The sequence below is a fragment of the Leuresthes tenuis genome, unplaced genomic scaffold, assembly GCF_036924035.1.
Source record: "Leuresthes tenuis unplaced genomic scaffold, fLeuTen1.0.hap1 SCAF_21, whole genome shotgun sequence".
In the NCBI taxonomy this organism is placed as follows: Eukaryota; Metazoa; Chordata; class Actinopteri; order Atheriniformes; family Atherinopsidae; genus Leuresthes; species Leuresthes tenuis.
Genome location: NW_027325375.1, coordinates 32,807,673 through 32,824,073, shown reverse-complemented (window position 1 = coordinate 32,824,073; position 16,401 = coordinate 32,807,673). Strand labels below are relative to the sequence as shown.

Here is a 16,401-nt window from a genome sequence, read left to right as displayed (position 1 = left end):
CTTACAGGGGTCTCAGAAGAACGCTGCCGCTTTAAGGAATACAGACGGTTGCTACGGAAACTTCCCGACGACAACAAAGCCACAATGAATGCACTGTTTGGACACTTCTACATGTAACACACACACAATCCTATTTCACACATTGATGCTCAGCAGCCAATTCACCAAGTCATTGGCTCCTTCCACTCTGTCTCAGGGTCCAGGTGTTCTCTCAGGTGAACAAGATGTCGGCTCAAAACCTGGCCGTGGTTCTTGTTCCGTCTCTGTTCCAGGCGATGACCCAGGATCTGCTCAGACTCACCAGAGAGTTCATCATTCACCACACTCTGCTGTTCCTGGTGAGTTCCTGTCACACCTGCTGAGGAGCGTCTCTTCCTTTAGACTCGGTGTTTAATTCCCATCACACCTGCTGAGGAGCGTCTCTTCCTTTAGACTCGGTGTTTAATTCCCGTCACACCTGCTGAGGAGCGTCTCTTGCTTTAGACTCGGTGTTTAATTCCCGTCACACCTGCTGAGGAGCGTCTCTTCCTTTAGACTCGGTGTTTAATTCCTGTCACACCTGCTGAGGAGCGTCTCTTGCTTTAGACTCGGTGTTTAATTCCCGTCACACCTGCTGAGGAGCGTCTCTTGCTTTAGACTCGGTGTTTAATTCCCGTCACACCTGCTGAGGAGCGTCTCTTGCTTTAGACTCGGTGTTTAATTCCCGTCACACCTGCTGAGGAGCGTCTCTTCCTTTAGACTCGGTGTTTAATTCCCGTCACACCTGCTGAGGAGCGTCTCTTCCTTTAGACTCGGTGTTTAATTCCCGTCACACCTGCTGAGGAGCGTCTCTTCCTTTAGACTCGGTGTTTAATTCCCGTCACACCTGCTGAGGAGCGTCTCTTCCTTTAGACTCGGTGTTTAATTCCCGTCACACCTGCTGAGGAGCGTCTCTTCCTTTAGACTCGGTGTTTAATTCCTGTCACACCTGCTGAGGAGCGTCTCTTGCTTTAGACTCGGTGTTTAATTCCCGTCACACCTGCTGAGGAGCGTCTCTTCCTTTAGACTCGGTGTTTAATTCCCGTCACACCTGCTGAGGAGCGTCTCTTGCTTTAGACTCGGTGTTTAATTCCCGTCACACCTGCTGAGGAGCGTCTCTTGCTTTAGACTCGGTGTTTAATTCCCGTCACACCTGCTGAGGAGCGTCTCTTCCTTTAGACTCGGTGTTTAATTCCCGTCACACCTGCTGAGGAGCGTCTCTTGCTTTAGACTCGGTGTTTAATTCCCGTCACACCTGCTGAGGAGCGTCTCTTCCTTTAGACTCGGTGTTTAATTCCCGTCACACCTGCTGAGGAGCGTCTCTTCCTTTAGACTCGGTGTTTAATTCCCGTCACACCTGCTGAGGAGCGTCTCTTGCTTTAGACTCGGTGTTTAATTCCCGTCACACCTGCTGAGGAGCGTCTCTTGCTTTAGACTCGGTGTTTAATTCCCGTCACACCTGCTGAGGAGCGTCTCTTCCTTTAGACTCGGTGTTTAATTCCCGTCACACCTGCTGAGGAGCGTCTCTTGCTTTAGACTCGGTGTTTAATTCCCGTCACACCTGCTGAGGAGCGTCTCTTGCTTTAGACTCGGTGTTTAATTCCCGTCACACCTGCTGAGGAGCGTCTCTTGCTTTAGACTCGGTGTTTAATTCCCGTCACACCTGCTGAGGAGCGTCTCTTCCTTTAGACTCGGTGTTTAATTCCCGTCACACCTGCTGAGGAGCGTCTCTTGCTTTAGACTCGGTGTTTAATTCCCGTCACACCTGCTGAGGAGCGTCTCTTGCTTTAGACTCGGTGTTTAATTCCCATCACACCTGCTGAGGAGCGTCTCTTCCTTTAGACTCGGTGTTTAATTCCCGTCACACCTGCTGAGGAGCGTCTCTTCCTTTAGACTCGGTGTTTAATTCCCATCACTCCTGCTGAGGAGCGTCTCTTGCTTTAGACTCGGTGTTTAATTCCCGTCACACCTGCTGAGGAGCGTCTCTTGCTTTAGACTCGGTGTTTAATTCCCGTCACACCTGCTGAGGAGCGTCTCTTGCTTTAGACTCGGTGTTTAATTCCCGTCACACCTGCCGAGGAGCGTCTCTTGCTTTAGACTCGGTGTTTAATTCCCGTCACACCTGCTGAGGAGCGTCTCTTCCTTTAGACTCGGTGTTTAATTCCCGTCACACCTGCCGAGGAGCGTCTCTTGCTTTAGACTCGGTGTTTAATTCCCGTCACACCTGCTGAGGAGCGTCTCTTCCTTTAGACTCGGTGTTTAATTCCCGTCACACCTGCTGAGGAGCGTCTCTTCCTTTAGACTCGGTGTTTAATTCCCGTCACACCTGCTGAGGAGCGTCTCTTCCTTTAGACTCGGTGTTTAATTCCCGTCACACCTGCTGAGGAGCGTCTCTTCCTTTAGACTCGGTGTTTAATTCCCGTCACACCTGCTGAGGAGCGTCTCTTGCTTTAGACTCGGTGTTTAATTCCCGTCACACCTGCTGAGGAGCGTCTCTTCCTTTAGACTCGGTGTTTAATTCCCATCACACCTGCTGAGGAGCGTCTCTTCCTTTAGACTCGGTGTTTAATTCCTGTCACACCTGCTGAGGAGCGTCTCTTCCTTTAGACTCGGTGTTTAATTCCCGTCACACCTGCTGAGGAGCGTCTCTTCCTTTAGACTCGGTGTTTAATTCCCGTCACACCTGCTGAGGAGCGTCTCTTCCTTTAGACTCGGTGTTTAATTCCCGTCACACCTGCTGAGGAGCGTCTCTTCCTTTAGACTCGGTGTTTAATTCCCGTCACACCTGCTGAGGAGCGTCTCTTCCTTTAGACTCGGTGTTTAATTCCCGTCACACCTGCTGAGGAGCGTCTCTTGCTTTAGACTCGGTGTTTAATTCCCGTCACACCTGCTGAGGAGCGTCTCTTCCTTTAGACTCGGTGTTTAATTCCCGTCACACCTGCTGAGGAGCGTCTCTTGCTTTAGACTCGGTGTTTAATTCCCGTCACACCTGCTGAGGAGCGTCTCTTCCTTTAGACTCAGTGTTTAATTCCCGTCACACCTGCTGAGGAGCGTCTCTTCCTTTAGACTCGGTGTTTAATTCCCGTCACACCTGCTGAGGAGCGTCTCTTGCTTTAGACTCGGTGTTTAATTCCCGTCACACCTGCTGTTTGTTCTGTTCAGCTGTCAACACTTTCCTGTTAATCAGAATCGGAGGTCTACTTTTAGAAAACAGTTTAATTGTTTAACCTGCATTTTAAACACGGGCAGTAAGGCCTTCTCTCTGCTTCAAGCTGCACCGAGGACTTGGTCTTTCAGACTGCTCAAAAAAAACCAGGACGCTTCCCTGCTTGTGTTCCATCCAACCAGCTGTCTGTTTTTCCTGCTCTGAACCTCATGGTAGTTAGTCATAGAAAACAAACTGAGTCAAACAGACGTGTTATGGACAGCTGTGTAACACATGCATCGTCCATATCTTATAACAAGAGGTTTCCAGGTTGCGTACACCTTGGCGCAAACATCGAAGCAACAATAACACGGAGAAGAGGAGGAGGCAGCAACAACAACTGATGACTTAGCGTCTGTACAGCTGCTGCTTCTGGCTTTACGCTGCTTCAGTGGGATCAGAAAACAGTAGATCCAATATGTTTGTGAGGTTTTGAGTTGATGGCGATTATGTTCTAGGAGACCGGTAATAATCTAATAACGTTTTGACTCTTACTTACACTGAATGTGAGATAGTTATGTAAGCCTTGGCTCAGTGGTGAGTGTGGGTTGTCCAATAACCTGAAGGTTGGCGGTTTAATTCCCACCGCTCAAAAACTTGGTGAACTGACAGCTGGAGGGGTGGCAGTTCACCTCCTTGTCACGACTGAGGTGGCCTTGAGCAAGGCACTGTCCCCCCATGGTCCCCGGGCTCTGCTGCCCACACAGTTGCCCACACACTCATGTTGTATGAGTGTGTGACCCTGTGCATGTGCATGTGTGTGTCAACCGGTAATCTTATAAGATAACGTTAGCCCTCTCGCGGCCTTGCTGTTATTGTTGGTCTTTACAACTCTACCCCCGATGCTGACTTCTTTCCTCCAGCCCAGCAAAGAGATGGTGCTACCCCTGAACCGTTTTTTCTGGCCCAGAGCCAGTTCTGTGTAAGTGGAAACAGAAAACCTGGTTCCAAACGAAGCACTGGCCCGAACCAGCCCTGGAACTGATTTGGTGGAAAAGGGGTATAGAAGATGTCAGCTGAGAAGATGAGGGTAAATGTTCGGATGAAGGAAGCAGCAGGCTACCGATGAGGCTCCGAAATGGGCCTCAGGAGGAGCTGGAGATGGGAGGAGGAAGGCTCTGGAGGGAGAATGACAGAATGGATGAGTGGGAAACCTCAGAAACTCTGAGACGAACCAAGTGTAGGACCTTCACAGATGTTTACATGTTCAGTCTGATGCCTCTGAGGTACCGGTCCAGTTCAGATGGCTGATACAATGCATCCTCACAGCTTCTAACTGTTGTTCTTATGAAACCATCTGTTTCACCTCTATGTGTGTCCACCTGGTGGTGAGACACCAGCACTGCAGCTCAGTTCCTCTTAGCAGACTTTAAAACATCGTCCTCCATGTTTGTGATCTTATCTGTTTGCCTGCAGACACCAGAAGGAGGTCAGGGCGAGGAGGAGGAGGAGGAGGAGCAGATCACCGCCCTCTGATGAAGAAGGACTGATCTTATATTAATGAGCTGATTGAACCGACCTTTTACTACCAAAAAGACTGTTTCACATGTATTCAAACCAGCAGTTTTTTCTTCATAATCCACGCTAAGTATTTAGTCCGTTTACCGTCGTTGTATCCGTCCTCCGGGTGTTGTTTCTGATCCAACCTAAAAAGGGATCTCCTAAATGATCATTAAATGTATTCTTGGTGTTTTTTTCTGCATTGATGGCACCCTCTGATGGGCTGTTGTTTTATTTAATCCAACACGGAACCAGCTTGGTTCTGCCATCTGTGCCCATTCTGTTCAGGAACAACAGGACCATCCACACCAATTCTTGGTTGTTAATCTGGTTTAGTCCACGCTCATGACGTCACTCTCTGACTTCCCGTTCAGATACGAGAGGCATTCGGTTTCTGCTGGGAGATTTTGGGTTCTGAACCTTTTTGTTTTTGGGTTTAACAGTCAACACTAATTAAGTCTAATTCGTGATGCCTTTGTCTCTTTCCAAGCTAAGGAAACCAACAGATCAAATCTCTTCAGTTTAAACCTCTGTAAAAGTAAGATTCTGCTAACAGGAAGGACCAGCAGAACCAACCATGGGTCCTTTCCTGTAATTGAAAGTCGCATTAATGAACAGTTCTAACCTGTGGGCAAATTTCATAGCACCTGTTCAACAGCTGAAACTACTGTGTGCCTTGTGTCAAAGATTGCCAGAAACATGCCTGTAACTGAAAATGTTAACATAAAGTGAGATCACTTTTGTTTATAGTAACCTTTCTGTCTGTAGTTATTGCTGCTTTACTCTTTAAATGTACCTTGGTTTACATCTATTTCATGTTAACATGTGGCTGTAACGTTATGTTGACCAATTCTATCTGATTCTGGGGAATTATTGCATGTTAAAGATATTGTGGGATTTGACTTGGATTCACATTCATTAGAAATTCTGGAAGAAATCATGGTCGCTGTGATGTGAATGCATGCTGCCACTGGGTGGAACTGTACTGTCATTAGCTGTTACACTTGTTTAAAGTCTGTTTGACCTGTTTTAACCCAAACAATATGAATCATTATGCAACCTCATAATGTGAGCTTAATGTGAATATTATTTCTTGCTTCTTCTCATTTCAGACCATATACACACACAAACAATTATTAATCTGTATCCTCACAAAACCGGATGTAAATATGAAAATTTGTGTCCATTTGTGCTCTGCTGCGGTGTTTTTATGTGGTGTTACATCACACACCTGTGGGGGAGCCAAAGAGCAAATAATTAACCATATTTGCTGGTGCTACTTTAAATGAGAGGTGAAATATTATTGCAGATATGACTGACAGGAAAATATGTGATGCTATAATAAAAGCAGAGCTGCAGCTGTTTTCAGAGTCAGAAACGCATCACTGTAGCAGTAATATTCATCTAAAACAAAATCTACATCTATGAAGGACTTTCTGCTAAACAAGTAGGTGTTTTTAATAACTTAATATATTTTATAATACATAAAGCATTTCAGGTTCCAGTCCTTTCATCATTTCAATACGTTTACTGAATATTATTGTGATAAATTTAGACTTTGGTGTTCAGTTATTCCTCGTTCGGTGACCAAAGTGATTACTTTTGTGAATGCTGTGATAGAAATGTGTCACGATCTATGCTGTGATTCAAGTCTGGTCATTTCTTGACGTGCAACATGCATCATTTCCCCCCTGCAGATTATTCCTGAAACAGTCGGTTGCATCGGATTAAAGGCTAAATTATAATAAGAAGAGTTATTCAGCTCATGGAGACGCCTTAATCTGACAAAGAATCGGATCCGGTTACTCACGATCGAATTAAGACCCGAGATAACTCGATCCAAACGTGCACTGAACGTGCACGTAGACGACAGTGGATCGGACCGAGCGTTCTGAGCATGCTCCAGATTTTTTCACCCGGAGGTGGAAGGAGACGATGTTCCTGTCGTCAGAAAGAAAGAAACAAGGCGATGGAGAACGTTGTGCATCTCTGTTCCATAACCAGCTCATCACAGATGGAGAGGGACGCAGCTTCATCTCGCTCTGCGTTCTCCATCTTTCTGAATGCCTGAGTTTGTTGTTGTTGGAGGTGAAGACGTCAACAGGAAGTGGCTCTATTAGCGATAGCTGAAATGGGGACAGCGCCACCTATGGTACCGGGGTATGACCTGCTTTGGGCCAGTGATTCCATTCATTCACCGCCATATATCCAAGGATAATTACCCTCAGATAAGGACCCAACTGTAGCTTCAGTTAATCTCAGCATGGAGATTGAGATTTGAAAAGTTTGCACCATCCAGGCTTTCGTGTCCTTTAGACAGCTCAGCAAGTCTTTGATAGGGTAGATTTCTTTAGGTTGAATTTTATAGGGAGATAGGTCTACAGATTGTCCTCAAAGCAGTGGAAGGAAACACAAGTGAAGACAGGAGGGGACCTAAGACAGAGCCTTGTGGGACTCCACAGCTATGTGACGTGCCAGGATCTGATGTTTGACTGAGTCCAAAGATACTGAAAGGTTTAAAAGCACCAAGAAAAAACAACTTTCCCCTTAAAACTGCACCTCTGTAAGCTGTCCTGTCACCACAACTCTAAGACAACACCTTTACAGTTTTTGACTCCACTGAGTGAGTTTTGTGTGTATTTATTTGGGATTATTGCCAGTTTCAGTATGATATGAAATAACAGAACCAAGGTTATCTACATTCTTATATAAAACAGTAGAGGAAGAAACAGCTTAGTTGAGCTGACGGTCTAAACCAGGTGAGTGTTGTTGTCCAGGTGAAGTACAGCTGTGAACACCAGCAGAGCTCTGATTGGTCGTCAAACATAGATGTCTTCTGTCTGTTCCACAGGAAGCGCAGGACTGAAGGGAACTGTGGAGAACAAGGTAGCACAAAGGTCACAAAGATACAGTCAAGACTCAAACTTCAGTTAAAGTTGAAAAGTTTTAACAATACAGACTTTCCACCTCATGTTATTTAATTTAATCTGAGCTTTTATTTCTGTTCATTTACAGTGAAACTCATATCTACTGCAGCCATATTTTAGTTCCCTTCTTTTTTTACGTTGATGCTTCATCTTCCTCTGATCCTGAGTCTTTAAGAGAGAGGAAACTGTGGGAATATAAACCTGAATGCATACAAGACACAATTTGTTATTTTTCCCTTCATGAGAGAAGCAAATCTAAATCTATCTTTTGAGAAGACTGATAAAGAAGTGAATCGCTCGTGTTTCCATTGATGGTTAGAAGTGAGGAAACTAGAAAACAGGAAACATAGCATGTCCTGGTGTCATGAACAGCCTTCAACTGAAATGTGTTGATTGCTACAGGCAAACCACGGCTATCACAGAAGCCCTCCCACAAAACACCCCCAGGGTTCAGACAGGGCAGCCGCTCCCTCCCATTCATTCCCTCCCAAGCCTCTTCAGGTTTCACCGTCTTTGCCCTGATCAGCGTTTAAGTTCCTCAATGTAACATAGAGAATCCAACCATAGAATCCAGGAATGCTGGATACTCTATCATTAGGCGCATAAACACAGTCAGGGACTACAAGTGAACCCACCTCTTCTCACCCACTGTAACTCCAGAGGGTGACAGAGTCCAGGTCTCTTTGTGGACTTGGAGAAGGGTTACAACCGTGTTCCCGAGTGATTCTGTGAGGGGTGCTGAGGGAGTATGGAGTACCGGAGTAACTTTTATGAGCTCCATCTGTCCACATTCTGGGTCCAAAGTGGTCTCTGGACCTGGTTCTGAACCTCCGGGTCGGGCTGAGTCTCTGCCTCAGCTGGAGCAGTTTCAGCATCTCTGGTTCTGGTTCTCAGTGATGGTGAGTTGGATCAGAGATGGACAGACGGATCGGGGCTTCGTCAGCAGTAATGAGGGCGCTGCTCCGGTCCGTTTGGTGAAGCTGAGCCTGAAGGAGAAGCTTTCAGGTTCCTGCTCCATCTTTGTTCCAACCCTCACCTGAGCTCACAGATCTGGGTTCTGACCCAAAGAAGGAGGAGCTGGATACAAGCGGCTGAAATTAGTTTCCTTCAGAGGGGGGCGGGGCTCAGCCTGAGAGATAGGGGGAGGAGCTCCACCATCCCAGGGAGGAGCTCCATCATACAGAGGGAGGAGCTCCACCATCAGGAGGGAGGAGCTCCACCATCCGGGGGGAGGAGCTCCATCATCCGGGGGAGGAGCTCCACCATCCGGGGGAGGAGCTCCATTATACAGAGGGAGGAGCTCCACCATCCGGGGGGAGGAGCTCCACCATCCGTCCAGAATGCAGCAGCGCGTCTGGTCTTCTATCAGCCGAAAAAAAAGCATGCATCCCCTACCCTAACTCTTGCCCTGTACTTCCCTACCGCCTCTACTGCACTTCTCTTTCTGTACATCCCTCTATGGCTGCACCCTATCTCTACACCGCCACCTCTCACAGAGCCTGACTGGTAGCTTATTGTTAGCTTTGATGTTGGCTGTTATGTTTTATCCTCATTTGTAAGTCGCTTTGAACAAAAGTTTCTAGTATGAAAACCATTACACAGTTTTTACTTTGTATGTTACCTGGGGACTGGATAGTGTAGTGATATGATTACATTACCATTACCTCTTGTGTGGGAGACCTGGGTTCAAATCCCCTGCATGAAAGGTATTGCCTCCAGTAGGGGTCCTTAGGTAAGACTCCCCCACCCTATCTGCTTACCTGTAACTTACTCTGGATAAGATAAGCAAAAAACCTGGAGTCCCCAACTTTTTAAGAAGTCTGGTTGTAAATGCAGATCAAACACAGCAGGGAAAACGTCATTAAGGTTTCCTGAGTTCAGTGAATTCTTTGAAACTGACTAAAAGTTTGTGGGAGGGAGCAGTGCCACAGACTGTTTAGGGTCAGGGTAAAGGTCTCTGGTAAGGTCAACTACAGAAGATGTTTCTGCAAATCCAAGACACAGCGGCATCAGAGAGAAATTGGGCTTTGGAAAGTATCAGATGAGACTATAATCTGCTGTCTTTGGGATTCTTTGCATGATGCCCAGATGAGTCGGACTGCTCTGGTCTTTCCTCCACAACAAGTTGTAAAGGTATCTAAACTGAGACAAAGTGAAGGTATCTGAAACAAACTGAAGGTATCTAAACTGAAACAAACTGAAGGTATCTAAACTGAGACAAACTGAAGGTATCTAAACTGAAACAAACTGAAGGTATCTAAACTGAGACAAACTGAAGGTATCTAACCTGAGACAAACTGAAGGTATCTAAACTGAACCAAACTGAAGGTAACTGAAACAAACTGAAGGTAACTGAAACAAACTGAAGGTATCTAAACTGAGACAAACTGAAGGTAACTGAAACAAACTGAAGGTATCTAAACTGAACCAAACTGAAGGTATCTAAACTGAAACAAACTGAAACAAACTGAAGGTATCTAAACTGAAACAAACTGAAACAAACTGAAGGTATCTAAACTGAAACAAACTGAAACAAACTGAAGGTATCTAAACTGAAACAAACTGAAACAAACTGAAGGTATCTAAACTGAAACAAACTGAAACAAACTGAAGGTATCTAAACTGAAACAAACTGAACCAAACTGAAGGTATCTAAACTGAAACAAACTGAAACAAACTGAAGGTATCTAAACTGAAACAAACTGAAACAAACTGAAGGTATCTAAACTGAGACAAAGTGAAACAAACTGAACTGATGACACTGAATGTGTATTTAAGATGTTAACTGACTCAACAGAACTTTGTTGTTAGTCAGACTGATGAAAGAAGCTGGACTTTATGTTTCTGTCAGTGTTTACGTACCACCAAGAGATTCCTCCTGCTTCTGGTGCCCCTCCCCCCCCTCATGTTTCCCCTTTTTGCCATGGTTACCGTGCATCACCACATAGACGTTCTCCTCCGTTTGGCCTGAAGAAGAGCAGAGGATACAGTTAATGTGTTTCTTCTGAAGTGCTTGTAAATAATCTCAGTCTGTGATTGGCTGCTGCACCTGAGCTCATGGTCCTCTGAGTCCTTCTCCTCCACAGAATGAAGAGGATGATGAAGAGCAGCAGCAGAAACAGCAGGAGGAAGCAGGGGATGATGACTAATGAGCTCACACTGCTGCTGGTCTCTGAGGACACACAGCGGCTGTTAGACAATGAAACCTGATACTGGTGGTTGTTCTGAATGTAGCTGGGAGTTTGAACTCATAGGTTGGAGGTCTGCTGGACGTTTTCTTGGTTTTAGTTGGGGTTTGGAGTCTCACCTGTTACCTGCAGCACGAACACCTTCTTATCCTCTTTGTTTCCTGCTTCATCAAACACTTCCAGGGTGTAGGTCCCTGAGTCTTCGGCCTGAACTCGGCTGAATCTCAGTGAGCCGTCGCTCAGCAGCTCGCAGCGGCCGTGGTGACAGCTGGTCGTCTTATTGTTGAGCAGCAGGTGGAGGTGAGTCCACCTGTAGTCCACCTCTGCAGTTCCCCTCAGCCGGCCGGACGGCAGCACGACGCTGTCACCACTGCTTTTGTGAACTGTGATGACCTCTGCAGAGGAAGCCGGGTCAGAGGTCACAAAAAGACAAAATGTGAGCTGTCAGTACCTCACTTGTCCACCAGGTGCACGTTCTGTTGATTGACTGGACTTTTTTACCCATCAGCCTTTGCTGCTGTTGCCATACAGATGAAGACATCTTTGCTCAGAGTTTTAGTTTGTTTTGTCGAAAATGAAGCTCTGTGATTGGCTGGGAGTTTTATCTCAGAATCAGACATGAACCTTTGTGCTCTGCTGTTTAAAGAAGCTCCGGCCACTCACCGCCAGCCTTCATCATCTTCATCATCATCAGCATCGACAGCCAGACCAGGGACAGCATGGCTGCCGTCTGCCTCTGCAGCTGCAGGACTCTGCTGGCTCCGCCCACTCTCTGTGGAGAGGAAACGCCCGCTGTCAGCGGTCACAGTGTGTGTTTTCATCAGGACTTTGGACCATGGCTCAGGTGGTGAGCTGGTCTGTCCACATGCTGTAACAACATGCTGCTTACAGCCTCTTTACAGAACTTTGATGACAATCTCAAACACTAAAAACACAACATTTTACAATAAAAGTCTTTCAGACGCAGCCTGATTTTCAGCACATCATCGCCTGCACTGTCCACGTCTCAGCAGTGTTTCCACTGTGTTTCATCGGCCTCCAGTGTTTTTCAGCAGGTGATGGAGGAATGCATCGGCCTCCAGTGTTTTTCAGCAGGTGATGGAGGAATGCATCGGCCTCCAGTGTTTTTCAGCAGGTGATGGAGGAATGCATCGGCCTCCAGTGTTTTTCAGCAGGTGATGGAGGAATGCATCGGCCTCCAGTGTTTTTCAGCAGGTGATGGAGGAATGCATCGGCCTCCAGTGTTTTTCAGCAGGTGATGGAGGAATGCATCGGCCTCCAGTGTTTTTCAGCAGGTGATGGAGGAATGCATCGGCCTCCAGTGTTTTTCAGCAGGTGATGGAGGAATGCATCGGCCTGCAGTGTTTTTCAGCAGGTGATGGAGGAATGCATCGGCCTGCAGTGTTTTTCAGCAGGTGATGGAGGAATGCATCGGCCTCCAGTGTTTTTCAGCAGGTGATGGAGGAATGCATCGGCCTCCAGTGTTTTTCAGCAGGTGATGGAGGAATGCATCGGCCTCCAGTGTTTTTCAGCAGGTGATGGAGGAATGCATCGGCCTCCAGTGTTTTTCAGCAGGTGATGGAGGAATGCATCGGCCTCCAGTGTTTTTCAGGAGGTGATGGAGGAATGCATCGGCCTGCAGTGTTTTTCAGCAGGTGATGGAGGAATGCATCGGCCTGCAGTGTTTTTCAGCAGGTGATGGAGGAATGCATCGGCCTCCAGTGTTTTTCAGCAGGTGATGGAGGAATGCATCGGCCTCCAGTGTTTTTCAGCAGGTGATGGAGGAATGCATCGGCCTCCAGTGTTTTTCAGCAGGTGATGGAGGAATGCATCGGCCTCCAGTGTTTTTCAGCAGGTGATGGAGGAATGCATCGGCCTCCAGTGTTTTTCAGCAGGTGATGGAGGAATGCATCGGCCTCCAGTGTTTTTCAGCAGGTGATGGAGGAATGCATCGGCCTCCAGTGTTTTTCAGGAGGTGATGGAGGAATGCATCGGCCTCCAGTGTTTTTCAGCAGGTGATGGAGGAATGCATCGGCCTGCAGTGTTTTTCAGGAGGTGATGGAGGAATGCATCGGCCTCCAGTGTTTTTCAGCAGGTGATGGAGGAATGCATCGGCCTCCAGTGTTTTTCAGCAGGTGATGGAGGAATGCATCGGCCTCCAGTGTTTTTCAGCAGGTGATGGAGGAATGCATCGGCCTCCAGTGTTTTTCAGCAGGTGATGGAGGAATGCATCGGCCTCCAGTGTTTTTCAGGAGGTGATGGAGGAATGCATCGGCCTCCAGTGTTTTTCAGCAGGTGATGGAGGAATGCATCGGCCTCCAGTGTTTTTCAGCAGGTGATGGAGGAATGCATCGGCCTCCAGTGTTTTTCAGCAGGTGATGGAGGAATGCATCGGACTCCAGTGTTTTTCAGCAGGTGATGGAGGAATGCATCGGCCTCCAGTGTTTTTCAGGAGGTGATGGAGGAATGCATCGGCCTCCAGTGTTTTTCAGCAGGTGATGGAGGAATGCATCGGCCTCCAGTGTTTTTCAGGAGGTGATGGAGGAATGCATCGGCCTCCAGTGTTTTTCAGGAGGTGATGGAGGAATGCATCGGCCTCCAGTGTTTTTCAGGAGGTGATGGAGGAATGCATCGGCCTCCAGTGTTTTTCAGCAGGTGATGGAGGAATGCATCGGCCTCCAGTGTTTTTCAGCAGGTGATGGAGGAATGCATCGGCCTCCAGTGTTTTTCAGCAGGTGATGGAGGAATGCATCGGCCTCCAGTGTTTTTCAGGAGGTGATGGAGGAATGCATCGGCCTCCAGTGTTTTTCAGCAGGTGATGGAGGAATGCATCGGCCTCCAGTGTTTTTCAGCAGGTGATGGAGGAATGCATCGGCCTCCAGTGTCTTTCAGCAGGTGATGGAGGAATGCATCGGCCTCCAGTGTTTTTCAGCAGGTGATGGAGGAATGCATCGGCCTCCAGTGTTTTTCAGGAGGTGATGGAGGAATGCATCGGCCTCCAGTGTTTTTCAGGAGGTGATGGAGGAATGCATCGGCCTCCAGTGTTTTTCAGCAGGTGATGGAGGAATGCATCGGCCTCCAGTGTTTTTCAGCAGGTGATGGAGGAATGCATCGGCCTCCAGTGTTTTTCAGCAGGTGATGGAGGAATGCATCGGCCTCCAGTGTTTTTCAGCAGGTGATGGAGGAATGCATCGGCCTCCAGTGTTTTTCAGCAGGTGATGGAGGAATGCATCGGCCTCCAGTGTTTTTCAGCAGGTGATGGAGGAATGCATCGGCCTCCAGTGTTTTTCAGCAGGTGATGGAGGAATGCATCGGCCTCCAGTGTTTTTCAGCAGGTGATGGAGGAATGCATCGGCCTCCAGTGTTTTTCAGCAGGTGATGGAGGAATGCATCGGCCTCCAGTGTTTTTCAGCAGGTGATGGAGGAATGCATCGGCCTCCAGTGTTTTTCAGCAGGTGATGGAGGAATGCATCGGCCTCCAGTGTTTTTCAGCAGGTGATGGAGGAATGCATCGGCCTCCAGTGTTTTTCAGCAGGTGATGGAGGAATGCATCGGCCTCCAGTGTTTTTCAGCAGGTGATGGAGGAATGCATCGGCCTCCAGTGTTTTTCAGCAGGTGATGGAGGAATGCATCGGCCTCCAGTGTTTTTCAGCAGGTGATGGAGGAATGCATCGGCCTCCAGTGTTTTTCAGGAGGTGATGGAGGAATGCATCGGCCTGCAGTGTTTTTCAGCAGGTGATGGAGGAATGCATCGGCCTCCAGTGTTTTTCAGCAGGTGATGGAGGAATGCATCGGCCTCCAGTGTTTTTCAGCAGGTGATGGAGGAATGCATCGGCCTCCAGTGTTTTTCAGCAGGTGATGGAGGAATGCATCGGCCTCCAGTGTTTTTCAGCAGGTGATGGAGGAATGCATCGGCCTCCAGTGTTTTTCAGCAGGTGATGGAGGAATGCATCGGCCTCCAGTGTTTTTCAGGAGGTGATGGAGGAATGCATCGGCCTCCAGTGTTTTTCAGCAGGTGATGGAGGAATGCATCGGCCTCCAGTGTTTTTCAGCAGGTGATGGAGGAATGCATCGGCCTCCAGTGTTTTTCAGGAGGTGATGGAGGAATGCATCGGCCTCCAGTGTTTTTCAGCAGGTGATGGAGGAATGCATCGGCCTCCAGTGTTTTTCAGCAGGTGATGGAGGAATGCATCGGCCTCCAGTGTTTTTCAGCAGGTGATGGAGGAATGCATCGGCCTCCAGTGTTTTTCAGCAGGTGATGGAGGAATGCATCGGCCTCCAGTGTTTTTCAGCAGGTGATGGAGGAATGCATCGGCCTCCAGTGTTTTTCAGGAGGTGATGGAGGAATGCATCGGCCTCCAGTGTTTTTCAGCAGGTGATGGAGGAATGCATCGGCCTCCAGTGTTTTTCAGGAGGTGATGGAGGAATGCATCGGCCTCCAGTGTTTTTCAGCAGGTGATGGAGGAATGCATCGGCCTCCTGTGTTTTTCAGCAGGTGATGGAGGAATGCATCGGCCTCCAGTGTTTTTCAGGAGGTGATGGAGGAATGCATCGGCCTCCAGTGTTTTTCAGCAGGTGATGGAGGAATGCATCGGCCTCCAGTGTTTTTCAGCAGGTGATGGAGGAATGCATCGGCCTCCAGTGTTTTTCAGCAGGTGATGGAGGAATGCATCGGCCTCCAGTGTTTTTCAGGAGGTGATGGAGGAATGCATCGGCCTGCAGTGTTTTTCAGCAGGTGATGGAGGAATGCATCGGCCTCCAGTGTTTTTCAGCAGGTGATGGAGGAATGCATCGGCCTCCAGTGTTTTTCAGGAGGTGATGGAGGAATGCATCGGCCTCCAGTGTTTTTCAGGAGGTGATGGAGGAATGCATCGGCCTCCAGTGTTTTTCAGCAGGTGATGGAGGAATGCATCGGCCTCCAGTGTTTTTCAGCAGGTGATGGAGGAATGCATCGGCCTCCAGTGTTTTTCAGCAGGTGATGGAGGAATGCATCGGCCTCCAGTGTTTTTCAGCAGGTGATGGAGGAATGCATCGGCCTCCAGTGTTTTTCAGGAGGTGATGGAGGAATGCATCGGCCTCCAGTGTTTTTCAGCAGGTGATGGAGGAATGCATCGGCCTCCAGTGTTTTTCAGGAGGTGATGGAGGAATGCATCGGCCTCCAGTGTTTTTCAGCAGGTGATGGAGGAATGCATCGGCCTCCAGTGTTTTTCAGCAGGTGATGGAGGAATGCATCGGCCTCCAGTGTTTTTCAGCAGGTGATGGAGGAATGCATCGGCCTCCAGTGTTTTTCAGCAGGTGATGGAGGAATGCATCGGCCTGCAGTGTTTTTCAGCAGGTGATGGAGGAATGCATCGGCCTCCAGTGTTTTTCAGCAGGTGATGGAGGAATGCATCGGCCTCCAGTGTTTTTCAGGAGGTGATGGAGGAATGCATCGGCCTCCAGTGTTTTTCAGCAGGTGATGGAGGAATGCATCGGCCTCCAGTGTTTTTCAGGAGGTGATGGAGGAATGCATCGGCCTCCAGTGTTTTTCAGGAGGTGATGGAGGAATGCATCGGCCTCCAGT

The 16,401-nt window shown here is 48.0% G+C and overlaps 2 protein-coding genes across 2 annotated transcripts in view; one reads left to right on the top strand and one right to left on the bottom strand.

Moving 5' to 3' along the window:
* Positions 1 to 4,943, top strand: part of LOC140279919 (arf-GAP with Rho-GAP domain, ANK repeat and PH domain-containing protein 1) — a 33,493-nt gene extending 28,550 nt beyond the window's left edge. Inside the window, exons 24-26 of the mRNA XM_072375144.1 lie at positions 8 to 113; positions 197 to 338; positions 4,640 to 4,943. Coding sequence (XP_072231245.1) covers positions 8 to 113; positions 197 to 338; positions 4,640 to 4,699 — 308 coding nt within the window. The 3' untranslated portion in view covers positions 4,700 to 4,943. The remainder of the gene's footprint in view (positions 1 to 7; positions 114 to 196; positions 339 to 4,639) is intronic.
* A 997-nt stretch (positions 4,944 to 5,940) lies between these two features.
* ik (IK cytokine) overlaps positions 5,941 to 16,401 on the bottom strand; it is a 244,856-nt gene continuing 234,395 nt past the window's right edge. Inside the window, exon 20 of the transcript XR_011909373.1 lies at positions 5,941 to 5,954. The gene's annotated coding sequence lies outside the window, so the exon portion shown is untranslated. The remainder of the gene's footprint in view (positions 5,955 to 16,401) is intronic.